Raw genomic sequence first — 16,429 nt, 5'->3', positions numbered from 1 at the left:
ATGGATTTTTTTCCCTTCTGAATGTGTTTGAGCCAATCAGTTGTGTTGTAACAAGGTAGGGGTGGTATACAGAAGATTGCTCTATTTGATAAAAGACCAAGTCCATATTATGGCAAAAACAGCTCAAATAAGCAAAGAGAAACGACAGTCCATCCCTACTTTAAGACATGAAGGTCAGTCAATGCGATTCATTTCAAGAACTTTGAAAGTTTCTTCAAGTGCAGTCGCAAAAAACATCAAGCACTATAATGAAACTGGCTCTCTTGAGGACCGCCACAGGAAAGGAAGACCCAGTTACCTCTGCTGCAGAGGATAAGTTCATTAGTTACCAGCCTCAGAAATTGCAGTCCAAATAAATGCTTCACAGAGTTCAAGGCAAAGGGGGGCTACTTTAAAGAATCTAAAATATATTTGGATTTGTTTAACACTTTTTTAGTTACTACATTATTCCATATGTGTTATTTCATGGTGTTGATGTATTCACAATTATTCTACAATGTAGAAAATAGTACAAATAAAGAAAAACCCTTGAATGAGTAGGTATGTCCAAACTTTTGACTGGTACTGTATGTATACCAAATAATAAAAAGTCAATTACATACTTCACAAAAACACAATACTGTCCTAGATGTAAGTACAAAACCTGATATAAATGATTTTATACATTTTGTTGCATCTCCTATTTTATTGGTGTGGGTGCATTCATTCAATGCAGGCAGGGTTCACCTTCGCAGCTTTAACGCACTACTCCTGCGTAGTAGGGGGCAGTAATGAATCTTTGCCAGGAATGTGGGTTCGTTTTGTGTCAGACATCTGAGTAACCGAGGAGATCCAGGAGATGGTTTCTAATTCCCTGAACGTAGACAGACAGCGGTGAAGATTGTATAATTCTTGTAACTTTGTTATGGTCGACTTGTTGACAAAAGCTTACAATTGAATCTAAAGAAGTTAGCTAACAGCGAGCCTGTGTGTATTCGTGCATTGTTATTTTATCTTAGCTCACTAGCACATTAGCTGGTAAGCTAACATTAGCTAGCTAGCAAGCTAACTAACTAAATAGCTGAGCCCGGATGCGGTGAACTACAACAAGACAAGTCTTTGGCCTTGGAAGAGTTGGGCATCAGGCTTGAATTATGTCAAGCAACCGTCAACAGCAAACTGGCGGTGGAACGGGGCCTGGGACAAGTAGCAGCAGTACCGGTGGCACTACCAATGCTAACGGTGCTACCAGCGTAGGCGGTAACGTCAGTACGAATGTGAACAATTCTTCAAATGTTGTGCCCTCACGGACTCTGGCTACAACTGGCGATGGGTTGCTCGTACCTGCAGCGGCTGTCCAGTCTCCAATAAGCTTAGCCACACTTAGCAGACCCAGTTCATCCTCTTCTGGCACCAGCAGAAAACGTCCTCTCCACCAAGCACCTCTCTACAATGGTCTCTTGAATTCCTACGAAGATAAAAGCAACGATTTTGTGTGGTGAGTTTTCCTGCAAAATGCTAGCAACTTTGCGAACTTGTTTAGCTAATTAGCTTGCTGACTGGGTTGCTAATTATATGTCGCTCGCTAGCTCAATTTGAGTCCATTCTTGTTTACAATGTCCGTTTGGCAGCTAGCTAGCCCGGTAGCAACAAAAGCTCAGACATGCATATCATTAAACCAGACTCATTGGTTATTCGCACTTATTTATTCTCACTTCAATAGTAGAACACTGTCAAAGCAAAGTAAGGTTAATTTTTCTAATTAACCAAATTATGTTGCATTGCATTTTTCTTTTCAGCCCGATCTGTTTTGAAATGATTGAGGAGGCACACATGACAAAATGTGGACACAGTTTCTGGTAAGCAAACTTGATGACATTGGCAAGGCTACAGTACACCCATTTAATTTCTATAGCTTTTAGTACCATTCATCAATATTAACTAGTTCCTTTGGTAACCTCCACCAATGCATCAATAATTTTTCCCAATGCTGGTTTTCCCATTTTATTTCTGTGTTCAGCTACAAGTGCATTCGCCAGAGTTTGGAGGACAGCAATAGGTGCCCAAAATGTAACTACATCATTGACAACGTGGATCAGCTCTATCCAAACTTTCTTGGTAGGTTTGTCTGTTGATATAGATTAGGTTTGAAAACAATGTCCTACATATGTTGGTGGCTGTGGTGTAGCTAGCTTCCCTACAGTCTTGTCACCGGCTTTGTCCCAAATGGCAAACTATTCCATATTTGGTGCACTATTTTTGTATGGGCCCTGGTCAAAAGTAATCTTTGAACTTTTCCAATACATCACTCCTCCTCAGTAGTAATTCTAACTCTTGTTTTGATTTGTTACAGTCAATGAACTCATTCTCAAACAAAAACAGAGATCAGATGAAAAACGTCTGAAGATGGACCATCCGGTAAGTGCTTCAGCTGATCAGGTTTCCTACAGACACACTTGCACAAGAAACCAGACCTGGGTCAAAAGTTACTACAAAATGCAGACAACATTATGGGCCAGTTTCTCAGACACAGATTTAGCCTGGTCTTCAGTTTAAAAGCAAGCTCAATGGAGACTCTTCATTGAAAAAGCTTCATAGTCCATGATTCTGCTTAGTCTGTCCAGGAAACTGCCATTAACTTTACCCTAGCAATTGTTGTTGGTGTGTATGAGGTCTAATAGTGAAGGAACCCAACAGTTAACCCAATATCCCAAAAGTACCTGCCTAATTGTATATTTCTCCTGTTTTTAGAATGGGTCAAGATGGCAAGTGTTTCAAGACGTCCTGGGCACAGACCAAGAAAACCTAGATCTTGCTAATGTCAACTTGATGCTGGAACTCCTTGTACAGAAAAAGAAACAGCTGGAAGCGGTATGCATATTTTGTTTAAGCACTATATATTTAACCAGCAGAAAATGAATGGTGGGCGGACAGCGGGACACTCACCCAATGTTAACTTTTATGCCTTTCCCTAACCTTTACCATAACCTTGCTGAAACTATACCACATTAACCATAACATAACCCCTTATCGAACCCAGGTGTGCATGCTCATGCAGCGACCAGCAGCAAGGTATTTTTTCTCATGCGCTGGGACAAATAAAGTTGAAACTTGAACCCCCCCCCCCAAAAAAAAAAAACTGCAGATCAAATACACTTTCTTTTGTTTATTCATAACATTAAATTTAATTAATCCTATTAAGTGACTTTGTAGTCATACCTTGATTGACCATTAACTCTGTATGTTTATTCCCATAGGAATCACAAGCTGCTCAACGTCAGATCTTAATGGAATTCCTCAAAGAAGCAAGAAGAAATAAAAGAGAGGTGTGCCCCATATCTTTTTTGGATCTCATCTCATGTTTCAATATTTACTTACAGTAGTAATCTATGTTAGGAAATAACCATTAGTTATTGAGTGACATTGTGTCTTACCATTCAGCAACTGGAGCAGTTGCAGAAGGAGCTAAACTTTTTGGAGGAGGATATCAAGCGTGTTGAGGTAAAATAATATACATAGCTAGCTATCCTAACATTTCTGTCCTCCTGAAATGGATTAGAAGTCAGAGGTCTGGTTTCCCTGACACAGATTAAGCATAGTCCTGGACAAAAACTCTGTCCCAGAAAAACCACCCCAGAATGTTCAGAAATGCAGGTAAAGTCTGTTGAGGAGTTTTCTTTTTTAAACTAAATACATTGTGCATTTTCTAGGAAATGAGTGGACTGTACTCACCAATGAGTGACATGGATCGTAACTTGGACAGCACTGTGCCCAATTTCGAGGCTCCCTCACCTGCACCTAGGTAAAATAAAATATGTCCTGTTCTTTAGTTGGTCTTGTGAAAGGACCAAAGTAATTATCTGACTCAGAATATACATTTGGGATCTTTGTATGAATTTCCTTTAAACGTTGTGAAAAGGTTGAGCTTTTACAGGAGACACTGATATATATTTACGGTAACGAACCAATTCTTGCCTTTACAGTAGTCTTATGGATTCGACAGAGTATCCGAGTCAACCACCAGGTTTTGGTGGAACTTCCCAGGTAAGTCTGACCCACTTTAGTTTTCTGAGCCATAGGTTGCATCCCTGTTCTCCACTTTTCTAGTCATGGATTTAAAAGCATAGGATTGGTGTAAGCATTGGGTGGTGTGTTGTTTAATCCATGCAAGAAAGTGTGTGAGTTTACACTTTGGGAGAAGGTTGGAGAATCGAGACACAGCCATTGTGAATCATTGATGTTGGTGGTTCAGGTTCACATTTTGCAGATGCATGTGTTTAGTGTCTGTCTGTCTTTTCTATTTTACCAAAGGGTAAGAGGCAAACGTGGTACAACAGTACTCTGGCTTCACGTAGAAAGAGGCTCACAGCGCACTTTGAAGATCTGGAGCAATGCTACTTCTCTAACCGGATGACCCGATTAACAGGTACCCTCTAGGTTTACGTCGACTTTTACTTAAAAGGCTTCTCTGGGTAAAGTAATGTCCTTGTATTCCAAAAGAGGAAGGGTGATGGCATCTTCCACAAATGACCGTAACAACAACCCTCTAGGTTGAACTTTTAGCTGACTGAGCTGCATTATCTTGCAGAATCTATTTTAGGCTTGAGGCTCCTGCCCTCTGGCTAACTTGCATGGAGCTCGCAAGACATAATGACGAATCTGATAATAAACAACTAAAACATGGTTTATTTTCTAATGTTTTCAGGGTTAGATATTTATTGTTTGTCATGTCTTGTTTTAGATGACAGCAGGAACCTAAATCAACTGGATGATTTCATGGAGTGTCTCTCAAAGTTCACACGGTACAACTCTGTGCGGCCGTTGGCGACCCTGTCTTATGCTAGTGATCTCTACAACGGCTCCAGTATTGTCTCTAGGTAATGTCAACCCTCAAATGTCAAACACAAAGCATTTGATGGCTTAGCTAATTATAGTGAACAAAAATATAAATGCAACATGTAAAGTGTTGGTCCCATGTTTCATGAACAAACAAAGGAAAATGTCTGGGATTTTTTTACGCACATAAAAGCTTATTTCTCAAATGTTACGCACACATATGTTTACATCCCTGTTGGTGATCATATCATCTTTGCCAAGATAATCCATCAAGTTTTGAGGGAGCGTGCAGTTGGTATGCTGACTGCAGGAATGTCCACCAGAGCTGATGCCAGAGATTTAAATGTTAATTTATCTACCATAAGCTGCCTCCAACGTCGTTTTAGAGAATTTGTCGGTACAACCGCAGGCCACGTGTAACCACGCCAGCCCAGGACCGCCATATCCGGCTTCTTCTCCTGCGGGATTGTCTGAGGAGGGGGAGTGCAAAGGAGTATTTCTATCTGTAATAAACCCCTTCTGTGGGGAAAAACTCATTCTGATTGGGTGGGCCTGGCTCCCAAATGGGAGATCCATAGATTAGGACCTAATGAATTTATTTAAATGGACTGATTTATTTCTATGAACTGTAACTCAGTAAAATCTTTGAAATTGTTGCATGTTGCGTTTATTTTTTTGTTAGATTTAGCACCATCCTAATGGTTAGTATCCAATTTGACCTACAGAGAGCGCTCTTGTATCACAATACATCTTCCATTTGCTACCAGAGTGTAGCCGAAGGCCCCACGGTGTCTGTTGCTAGCTTTCTCTTATCTATCTCTATGGAAAAGTACTAATGCAATCTGATGGGAGACTTAGTGTGGTTCACAGTTGGCGCCTCATTCCCTATATAGTGCTGGTCAAAAGTAGTGCACTCTATAGGGAATAGGGGGCCATTTAAGATGCTACCATGCTTCTTATGAAATAATGCATAATTGCACACAACTGAATTCACCATTGTTACTTGTTTGATGCAACTTCTTATTGGCTGTTGAGGTTGTTTTGCGCTCTTGTCTCTGCAGCATTGAATTTGATCGTGACTGTGATTACTTTGCCATCGCTGGCGTCACCAAGAAAATCAAGGTGTTTGAGTATGGAACAGTGATCCAGGATGCTGTGGACATTCATTACCCTGTCAATGAAATGACGTGCAACTCCAAAATCAGGTGACCTTTCAACCTGTCTTTAATGTTGAGAATTACCATCTCTGTATTACAATAGAAATGACACACTTAAACAATGTTCATTACCTTAGTGGGTTCCCTATTCTGGGTATTGTTTAAAATGTTGTTCTAGATTTTATGGATCTAGGATATTCATTAATCCTCATAGAAACATGGAAGAACAGGTCTCGGCTCTTACATCCCCATGTGTTTTGTATTTCAGCTGTATCAGCTGGAGCAGCTACCACAAGAATCTGTTGGCTAGCAGCGACTACGAGGGAACAGTCATCCTGTGGGATGGTTTCACTGGCCAAAGGTCAAAGGTCTATCAGGTATGCACCTGGCGCGCTCATTCCCCGAGGTTTCCCCCTTTCAAATACAACTACTCTAATACAATGGAACAAACAAACCACAGCTGTGGAGATTGTTGCTGCTAAGGCCTCCTACTATACCCAGAAGCTTTTACCTTTGTTTGATTTTCTTTGGACACTACACTCAATCCGTTACTAAATGGAAACAGACACTTTTGCAGATGTACTGTATGAAATACATATTTCATCCAATCTGTCTTCAAAGTAAACCTTTGCTAAAGTATGTACCCCAGTATTCTTGGGCTAGTGAGATTTTAGCTGTGGTGGAATTTACACTGCTCTATAGAAGGAAATCTATTCCGTTATAAAAGTCAGTTATGTTTGTTTCACACCTGTGATGTTCCTCCAGGAGCATGAGAAAAGATGTTGGAGTGTCGATTTCAACCTCATGGATCCCAAGCTTCTAGCCTCTGGTTCTGATGATGCGAAAGGTAATGTTGAAGCGATGCAGTTGTTTGTTTGCACTTCTCCCAAGGTCCTAATAAACAAGATGCCTGCTGGGTTTAAAGGGAACATATTGCTACTCTCAACATCTCTGGTGTTTTGTTATTGATCTAGGATTGCACCTGGTTTTTGTTTCTTTCAGTGAAGTTATGGTCTACCAACCTTGACAATTCAGTCGCCAGCATCGAGGCCAAAGCAAATGTGTGCTGTGTAAAGTTCAGTCCGACATCGAGGTATCACCTTGCTTTTGGATGTGCGGGTAGGTTGATCTGTGATGCTACTTCTTCTTCCAAACCTCTTCCAAGGTCTTGATTTGGGTGAAGGATGAGTTGAAACATGCATTGCACTTCGTAAAAAAATGCTTTGAAGATTTTACTACTGTCATTTTGTGTTTTTCTCCCAGACCACTGTGTCCACTACTACGACCTCCGCAACACTAAACAGCCCATCATGGTGTTCAAAGGCCACAGGAAAGCTGTGTCCTATGCTAAGTTTGTCAACGGAGAGGAAATTGTATCTGCGTAAGTCAACTCAATCAAATTACGATCAGAGATGTCACACTTTACATTTGACCATATTGTAAATGTTCCCCAAAATGTCACAGCATTTTCCTATTAGATCCCTGATATGATAATTACTACCATATTTGGTAGTCGTATTGCATGTTCTGCTGACATAGTTACTCTTCTGTATCACACAGCTCAACAGACAGCCAGCTAAAGCTGTGGAATGTAAACAAGCCCCACTGCTTGCGCTCATTCAAGGGCCACATCAATGAGAAGAACTTTGTTGGCCTTGCCTCCAATGGGGACTATGTTGCGTGTGGTAAGTGGGACCTCATTGGCAGCATGCTGTGTGGTGCTGGAAAAGTCCTTCAGTGGATGTGAAAATGCTTTTACTCAGATTGACACAATCAGATTGACATTCGTATATGGCTTCAGATTTAATGTGTTTGGGGACAGTCTATTGATTGACCAGTTGTGGATGTGTTCAGTTTAAGAATGCATTTTGGGTGCTTTCAAATGTAGTGAGTACTTTGATATGATATGGTACTAAATGATCTGATAAACTGCCAGATTTTGGAGTTCAATCATTCTTCTCTCTGCAGGAAGTGAGAACAACTCACTTTATCTCTACTACAAGGGGCTGTCCAAGACACTGCTGACATTCAAGTTTGACACTGTGAAGAGTGTGTTGGATAAAGACAAGAAAGAGGATGACACCAACGAGTTTGTCAGTGCCGTATGCTGGAGAGCTATGCCTGACGGGGTGAGTGTGAGAACTGTGTCAGTCAGATCAGTGGGGATTCATGTCTGATATCCTCTTTATATGTCTGTGTTATGGTTACGCCTCTCGAAATGGCTGCAAACGAAATATTTTCTGACAACAAATGCCTCTCTTGTGACCTTAATAATGGTCCCAGTCTAGGGTCTATAAGAAACTAGGGCGTTCCTCCAGGCAGAAGGACACCACTGTCCAGTGGAGCATGTTATTACTCTCTCACACAAGGACAAGTAACTGCCACACAAGAATGGCTCAAAACACAAACAGTTTGGTCTAAGATAATGTTCATAATCCCACACGCATCAACCCGCCTACAATATCCATGGTTGGTAAATAGAAAAACACAGGGTTGAAATACCAAGTTAACCACCTTTTGGAAAAACCCTGATGAAGGCTATGGGTTGAAACGCGTTGGTTTCAACAATAATGAAGCATTTTAATAACGACCTCTCCAACAGTAGCTGAATTTCCACTTCAGTTTGCTCCTTAATTCATGGACCTTGTTTGGCGAGTGAGGTTGCAACATAGTTCCTTTCTCTTTGCATGGAATTTCAGCTAAAAAAAATGTTTTTAAATCCACCAAATGAGAAGTTAATACCAGATGATATCATTTGAATGTTATGGATACATTTATACAGACTCTTTAAGGCCACATTTGTCATTTTAGTAAAAGCATAATCAAGAAATTGAATAATAATGGTGTCAAATCAACCATGAGTACTAATTTAACCGTTTCATGGTTTGTGTCCTCTCTTGTAGGAGTCCAATGTGCTGATTGCTGCAAACAGTCAAGGAACAATCAAGGTTTGTTTTGTGATTGTATTTTACTCGGCCCAGTTTCCCAATAGTGATGAACTTAAGCTTACGAGTGTTGAAGACAGCTGAAGATATAACATGAGTTTCCCAAAACACCATGCAGAGAGAACGGTGACTGCATTAACATTTTTCATTTGAATTATCATTTTATAATACATTGCTTGTTTGTATCAATTGCGAAGACATTGGCAACATTTGTTAACTTGGTTCTGAAGTTATTGGCAGTCACAGCGAGATAGATAACAAAGAGATGGACCATCTCGGATATTTAACGATGCTCCTGCCAAGGTTCTTAGCCTTAAGATGCTTTTGGGAAACCGAGCCCTGGACTCTGCTAATGTATTTAGCATTGTCTTTCTCTGGTTTGGGAATTCAGGGGTTAAAGTTCTCCGTCACTACTACGGATTTCTGTCATATGGATTCTAGAGAGGTCGTTTTTGAGATCAGTGTCGATCCACAATAAACATATCTGGGGGGGGGGGGGGGGTTTAGAGATGACACTGCCTAATACAGAATAACAAAATCTATTTCCTTTTTTGTACTCTAATGCTCCTCTTTGACATCACAACTTCCCATCAAACCAACACATGAATGCCCTACTTGAAGTTTGTCTAAAAAAACACTGTTTTGCTTTGCTCTTTAGTGTGTGTACTTTACTGTATGTGTACTTGGGTTATCACTTTTCACAAGTAAATTGTAAAAAATCACTGGAGGACGTCATTAAGTTGGTCATTGGATTTTTTTTGGAGTGGCTGCGTGAAGTATCAGGTCTTTCAGCCTAGGAAAAATGTAGGCTACATGGTTTATTCTTTCTGCTCACCTGTATTTTTCTTTCTCTGTAGGTACTTGAGCTTGTTTAAGGTCCATCAGATCTCATCAAAGCCTCTGGAAATTACGGCTCCATTTCTTTCATGGCCAGTGGAGATTGGAGCGTATAGTTTCTTGGTCGAATAGAAACTTTGCAATTCTAGATCTGAGGAGCTGACCAGATTGGGAGAATGAATAAAACCAAAGTCCTTTGATTTTAATGAGCAAGAATACTTTGGAAAAGACTTTGTGTACATCATACACTAGGATTGTGGATGTATGTAATTCAGAATGAGATTGAGGGCTTTTCTGCACAAAAGTAGAAGATTACTCTTTTGAAAGCCTATTTGAATAAAGTTAATGACAAATAGAACATCTCTTAACATGATTTGAAATTGAATGGAAATGTTCTTTTTAATAAACTTGTTAAGTGTATTTCATAAGAGGTACATCCCGCAAGAAGGCCAAAGCACAAGACAAAACAAAAATAAAATGCAAAATGACTCATTGTATGAATGCATTTTCAACCCAATGTATACATCTGTCATCCTTTTCAATAGTCTTTGGTTTACCCCTATGTTTAGACTGTTTGTTTCAAGCAATGGCAACATCTTTTAACTGGACTTGTTTCCATTCTGCAATCAAGCTTTCAGTGGCATGGCTTAGAGTCAAGAATTTTGAGTTTAAAAATGCAACGGAAGATTGACTAATGACTCAAACATTTCACTCATGTTACAGTATATTTTTATTTTGTCAGTGAACATGTATTTGATAATACAAATCCTGTCTCCAAAATACTTTCATTTTGTATTAAATCATGATACATGTTGCAACCAGAACACGTCCAACACATGAGATCAAGTGGATTTGCTAGAATGCCAAGATGTACCTATTTTCTGAGAAACAACCAAGAGATGTTCTGTATTTGTATACCTAAATAAATTATTTGCAGAGAACTTTGTCTTTGCATTGAGTTATTCTTTGTTTAAAAAGGAGGAACGTAAGACTGAAAGTGAGTAGTCTAATGTTCCCTGACTTTCACAGTTGCATCTTGTCTTGATTACTTTATCTTCCCAATTTGTACGGGACCGCTTCCTTGAACAATCAAGTTAACAGTTATTTGCAGGGCTGTTTTCATTGTCACCTCTTGAGTTCCTGTATAATTATTATATACAGAAAATAATTTCATTTTCTTTTTCATCCTACTTTGACTCTAATTCATTATTTGTACTTGTTTAGTTATACCCCTCAATTCCCATGGCTTGTAACTTCAATTATTAACTGAGTGAGCAGCTTCTTTCTTTTGCTGGTATAAGAGTCAGCAACTGTCAGTTATCAGAAGGTGATTAACTTATGTAACACATGACTATCCCTTTTTTCAGATATTTTTCGATTTTTCCACCATTCCACTCCAGCACAGCTCCTTTAGCTCAATTTTCTCCCCATGCAGCACCATGGTAACAGCCACCCTCCTCTCTTACTGCAACCCTATAGAGTGGACTTACTGCAATCCTTTAAAGTGGACCGTGTGCCCGAAGATGCTCCTCAGGAGTCCTTCATGTAGCACTGCCTCTCTGTGGGTGAGCTTACAGCATCCCTCGGAGTCACAGCCTGAGAACATCATTATATTCCATCTTAGGGGGAGAAAATAGGACCCAGCTGTCAATCACACCATGAGGCATCTCTCTCTCATCTCTTTCTCAATTCAGCAGACTTTGTTGACATAAACTACTTACATTGTCAAAGTACACATACACTCAAAAGTATGTGGACACCCCTTCAAATGAGTGGATTCAGCTATTTCAGCCACACCTGTTGCTCAGGTGTATAAAATTGAGCGCAATCTTCTTAGACAAACATTGGCAGGAGAATGGCTTTACTGAAGAGTGTGGTGACTTTCAACGTGGCACCGTCATAGGATGCCACCTTTCCAACAAGTAATTTGTTTAAATTTCTGCCTTGCTAGAGATGCCCCGGTCAAATACAAGTGCTGTTATTGTGAAGTGGAAACATCTAGGAGCAACAATGGCTCAGCCGTGAAGAGGTGAACCACACAAGCTCACATAACGGGACTGCCGAGTGCGGAAGCGTGTAGTGAGTAAAAATTGTCTGTCCTCGGTTGCAACACTCACTACACGAGTTCCAAACTGCCTCTGAAAGCAATGTCAGCACAAGAACTGTTCGTCTGGAGCTTCATGAATTGGGCTTCCATTGCCAAGCAGCCGCACACAAGCATAAGATCACCATGCGCAATGCCAAGCGTCGGCTGGAGTGGTGGAAAGTTTGCCGACATTGGACTCTGGAGCAGTGGAAACGCGTTACCTGGAGTAATTAATCATGCCTCACCATCTGCCAGTCTGACAGAGGAATCTGGGTTTGGAGGATGCCAGGGGAACGCTACCTACCCGAATGCATAGTGCCAACTGTAAAGATTGGTGGAGGAGGAATAATGGTCTGGGGCTGTTTTTCATGGTTCGGGGTAGGCCCCTTAGTTCCAGTGAAGGATAATTTTAAAGCTGCAGCATACAAAGACATTCTAGACGATACTGTTGCTCAAAAATTGTGGCAAAAGTTTGGGGAAGGCCCTTTCCTGTTTCAGCATGACAATGCTGAAGGCCTAATCACCCAACATCAGTGCCCGACCTCACTAATGCTTTTGTGGCTGAATGGAAGCAAGTTCCTGCAGCAATGCTCCAGCATCTAGTGGAAAGCCTTCCCAGGTGATTGGAGACTGTTATAGCAGCAAAGGGGGGACCAACTACATGTTAATGCCCATGATTTTGGAATGACATGTTTGACAAGTAGGTGTCCACATACTTTTGGTAATGCATTGTATAGGAACAATGATGGGACCAACATCAATAAGGCATCAATAATAATAGTATATCAATAATAATAATACATGTAATCAATAGTAGTAGGCCACATGGCATGGTATGAAAGCCAGAACAAAATGGCAAATATTATTGACTTTACATTGTACATTTCACTAGTTGTCCCTCAGGTTGTGTCAGGAGGCATATTTTGGCTTTTCATCCAATAAATATTAAAAATGTTCTTAATCTTTTAGTTGAAAATTCTTTGTACTGAATAATAATTTTGAGAAAGAAAGATTCTCTTAGGTCTGATTATTTGTCCCAGTGTAATAGGAGATGCAGCTATGTTTCTACGTCTCCCCGTGGGCAGAGTGAGCACTGCCTGCCCTCTCTGGGTAGCCAGGTTTGCCTGTGACTACCGGTCTCTATGGTCAGGCTGTGCTCACTTAATTTTTTATTTTCTTTATTTTTTATATTATTTCATCTTTATTTAACTAGGCAAGTCAGTTAAAAACAAATTCTTATTTTCAATGACGGCCTAGGAACAGTGGGCTAACTGCCTGTTCAGGGGCAGAACAACAGATTTGTACCTTGTCACCTCAGGGATTTGAACTTGCAACCTTCCAGTTACTAGTCCAACACTCTAACCACTAGGCTACCCTGCCGGAATTGGGTTTTGGGGGTGACTAGTGATATATACCTGCTGGAGCGTGTGCTACAGGTGGGTGCTGCTATGGTGACCAGTGAGCTGAGATAAGGCAGGGCTTTCCCTAGGAAAGACTTATAGATGACCTGGAGCCAGTGGGTTTGGCGACGAATATGAAGCGAGGGCCAGCCAACGAGAGCATACAGGTCGCAGTGATGGGTAGTATACGGGGCTTTGGTGACAAAACTGATGGCACTGTGATAGACTGCATCCAATTTTCTGAGTAGCATGTTTGAGGCTATTTCGTAAATGACATCGCCGAAGTCGAGGATCGGCAGGATAGTCAGTTTAAGAGGGTATGTTAAGCAGCATGAGTGAAGGATGCTTTGTTGCGAAATAGGAAGCCGATTCTAGATTTAATTTTGTATTGGATATGCTTAATGTGAGTCTGGAAGGAGAGTTTACAGTCTAACCAGACACCTAGGTATATGTAGTTGTCCACATATTCTTAGTAAGAACCGTCCAGAGTAGTGATGCTGGACAGTTGGGCAGGTGCGGGCAGCGATCGTTTGAAGAGCATGCATTTAGCTTTACTTGCATTTAAGAGCAGTTGGAGTCCACGGAAGGAGAGTTGTATGGCATTGAAGCTCGTCTGGAGGCTAGTTAACACAGTGTCCAAAGAAGGACCAGAATTATACAGAATGGTGTCATCTGCATAGAGGTGGATCAGAGAATCACCAGCAGAAAGAGAGACATCATTGATGTATACAGAGAAAAGAATCAGCCTGAGAATTGAACCATGTGGCACCATCATAGAGACTACCAGAGGTCCGGACAACAGGCCCTCTGATTTGACACACTGAACTCTGTCTGAGAAGTAGTTGATGAACCAGGCGAGGCAGTAATGTGAGGCACCAAGGCTGTTGAGTCTGCTGATAAGAATGTGATGATTGAGTCAAAAGCCTTGGCCAGGTCGTTGAATACAGCTGCACAATATTGTCTATTATCGATGGCGGATATGATATCGTTTAGGACCTGGACCGTGGTTGAGGTGCACCCATGACCAGCTCGGATACCAGATTGCATAGCGGAGAAGGTACGGTGGGATTGGGATTGGCCGGTAATCTGTTTGTTAAATTGGCTTTCGAAGACCTTAGAAAGGCAGGGTAGGATAGATATAGGTCTGTAGCAGTTTGGGTCTACAGTGTCTCCCCCTTTGAAGAGGGGGATGGCCACGGCAGCTTTCCAATCTTTGGTGAGCTCAGACTATACGAAAGAGAGGTTGAACAGGCTAGTAATAGGGGTTGCAACAATTTCGGCAGATAATTTTTAGAAAGAGAGGGTCCAGATTGTCTAGCCCGGCAGATTTGTAGGGGTTCAGATTTTGCAGCTCTTTCAGAAAATCAGCTATCTGGATTTGGGTGAAGGAGAAATGGGGAGGCTTGGGCAAGTTGCTGTGGGATGTGCAGGGCTGTTGACCGGGGTAGGGGTAGCTAGGTGGAAAGCATGCCAGCCGTAGAAAAATGCTTATTGAAATTCTCAATTATAGTGGATTTATCGGTGGTAACAGTGTTTCCTAGCCTCAGTGCAGTGGGCAGCTGGGAGGAGGTGCACTTATTCTCCATGGACTTTACAGTGTCCCAGAACTTTTTGGAGTTTGTGCTACAGGGTGCAATTTTCTGTTTGAAAAAAATATCCTTTGCTTTCCTAATTGCCTGTGTATAGGTTCCTAACTGAAAAGTTGCATATCGCGGGGACTATTCGATGCTAATGCAGAACGCCACAGGATGTTTTTGTGCTGGTCAAGGGCAGTCAGGTGTCATCTGTTCCTAGTTCCTAGTTCATCTGTTCCTAGTTCAATTTTTTTTGAATGGGGCATGCTTATTTAAGATGTTGAGGAAAGCACATTTAAAGAATAACCAGGCATGCACTACTGATGGGATGAGGTCAATATCCTTCCAGGATACCCGGGCCAGGTCGATTAGAAAGGCCTGCTCACTGAAGTGTTTTAGGGAGCGTTTGACGGTGAAGGGTGGTCGTTTGACTGCAGTCCCATTACGGACGCAGGCAATGAGGCAGTGATCGTTGAGATCCTGGTTGAAGACAGCAAAGGTGTATTTGGAGGGCAGGTTGGTTAGGATAATATCTATGAGGGTGCCCGTGTTTACGGATTTGGGGTTGTACCTGGTAGGTTCATTGATACTTTGTGTGAGATTGAGGGCATCACGCTTAGATTGTAGGATGGCCAGGGTGTTAAGCATGTCCCAGTTTAGGTCACCTAACAGCACGAGCTCTGAAGATAGATGGGGGGCAATCAATTCACATATGGTGTCTAGGGCACAGCTGGGGGCAGAAGGTGGTCGATAGCAAGCGGCAACGGTGAGAGACTTGTGAGACTTGTCTCAACGGTGAGAGAATTGTTTGGGCACAGACCTGGATAGTAAAACAGAACTCTGCAGGCTATCTCTCCTTTGGCAGTTCTATCTTGTCGGAAATGTAGTTACGATTGGTCATTTCAGGATTTTTGGTGGCCTTCCTAAACCAGGATTCAGACACTGCTAGGACATCCGGGTTGGCAGAGTGTGCTAATGCAGTGAATAAAACAAACTTAGAGAGGAGGCTTCTAATGTTAACATGCATGAAACCAAGGCTTTTACATATGTTACATAAGTTAACAAATGAGATTGCCTGGGGAATGGGAGTGGAGCTAGGCACTGCAGGGCCTGGATTAACCTCTACATCACCAGAGGAACAGAGGAGGAGTAGGGTAAGGGTACGGCTAAAGGCTTTAAGAACTGGTTGTGTAGTACGTTCGGAACAGAGAGTAAAAGGAGCAGGTTTCTGGGCGCGGTAGAATAGATTCAAGGCATAATGTACAGACAAAGGTATGGTAGGATGTGAATATAGTGGCGGTAAACCTAGGCATTGAGTGATGATGAGAGAAGTATTGTCTCTAGAGACACTATTTAAACCAGGTGAGGTCACCGCTTGTGTTGGAGGTGGAACAAAAGGGTTAGCTGAGGAATATTGAGCAGGGTTCTACGGTGAAAAAATAAAATAATCACTAACCAAAATATCAATGGACAAGGCATATTGACATTAGGGAGAGGCATGCGTAGCTGAGTGATCATAGGGTCCAGTGAGTAGCTAGGCGGGCTGGAGACACTGCAATTCAGACAGCTAGCGGGCTGGGGATAGCAGGCTAGCAGAAGGGCCTCAGAGGGACTT

At 41.6% G+C, this 16,429-nt stretch overlaps 1 protein-coding gene across 2 annotated transcripts; it reads left to right on the top strand.

Annotated features, from left to right (window-relative positions):
• Positions 1 to 716: 716 nt before the first annotated feature.
• cop1 (COP1 E3 ubiquitin ligase) lies at positions 717 to 10,695 on the top strand. 2 transcript variants are annotated; one of them, XM_021589509.2, is made up of 20 exons: positions 717 to 1,477; positions 1,779 to 1,838; positions 2,000 to 2,097; positions 2,333 to 2,397; positions 2,731 to 2,850; positions 3,237 to 3,305; positions 3,421 to 3,480; positions 3,690 to 3,781; positions 3,963 to 4,023; positions 4,291 to 4,405; positions 4,721 to 4,856; positions 5,877 to 6,020; positions 6,241 to 6,349; positions 6,741 to 6,819; positions 6,975 to 7,091; positions 7,236 to 7,353; positions 7,533 to 7,657; positions 7,941 to 8,101; positions 8,876 to 8,920; positions 9,775 to 10,695. In XM_021589509.2, exons 1-20 carry the CDS (start codon positions 1,134 to 1,136, stop codon positions 9,790 to 9,792), a joined length of 2,136 nt encoding a protein of 711 aa, XP_021445184.2. In that variant the 5' UTR covers positions 717 to 1,133; the 3' UTR covers positions 9,793 to 10,695. The 2 variants fall into 2 exon arrangements, with proteins under 2 accessions (XP_021445184.2, XP_021445183.2); XM_021589508.2 differs by having other exon boundaries at positions 718 to 1,477; positions 6,738 to 6,819.
• The last annotated feature ends 5,734 nt before the right edge of the window (positions 10,696 to 16,429 follow it).

Source organism: Oncorhynchus mykiss, chromosome 28 (genome assembly GCF_013265735.2).
Source record: "Oncorhynchus mykiss isolate Arlee chromosome 28, USDA_OmykA_1.1, whole genome shotgun sequence".
Classification (NCBI taxonomy): domain Eukaryota; kingdom Metazoa; phylum Chordata; class Actinopteri; order Salmoniformes; family Salmonidae; genus Oncorhynchus; species Oncorhynchus mykiss.
Note: the sequence above shows the minus strand (reverse complement) of the source record. Positions and strands in the feature narration are given on the sequence as shown.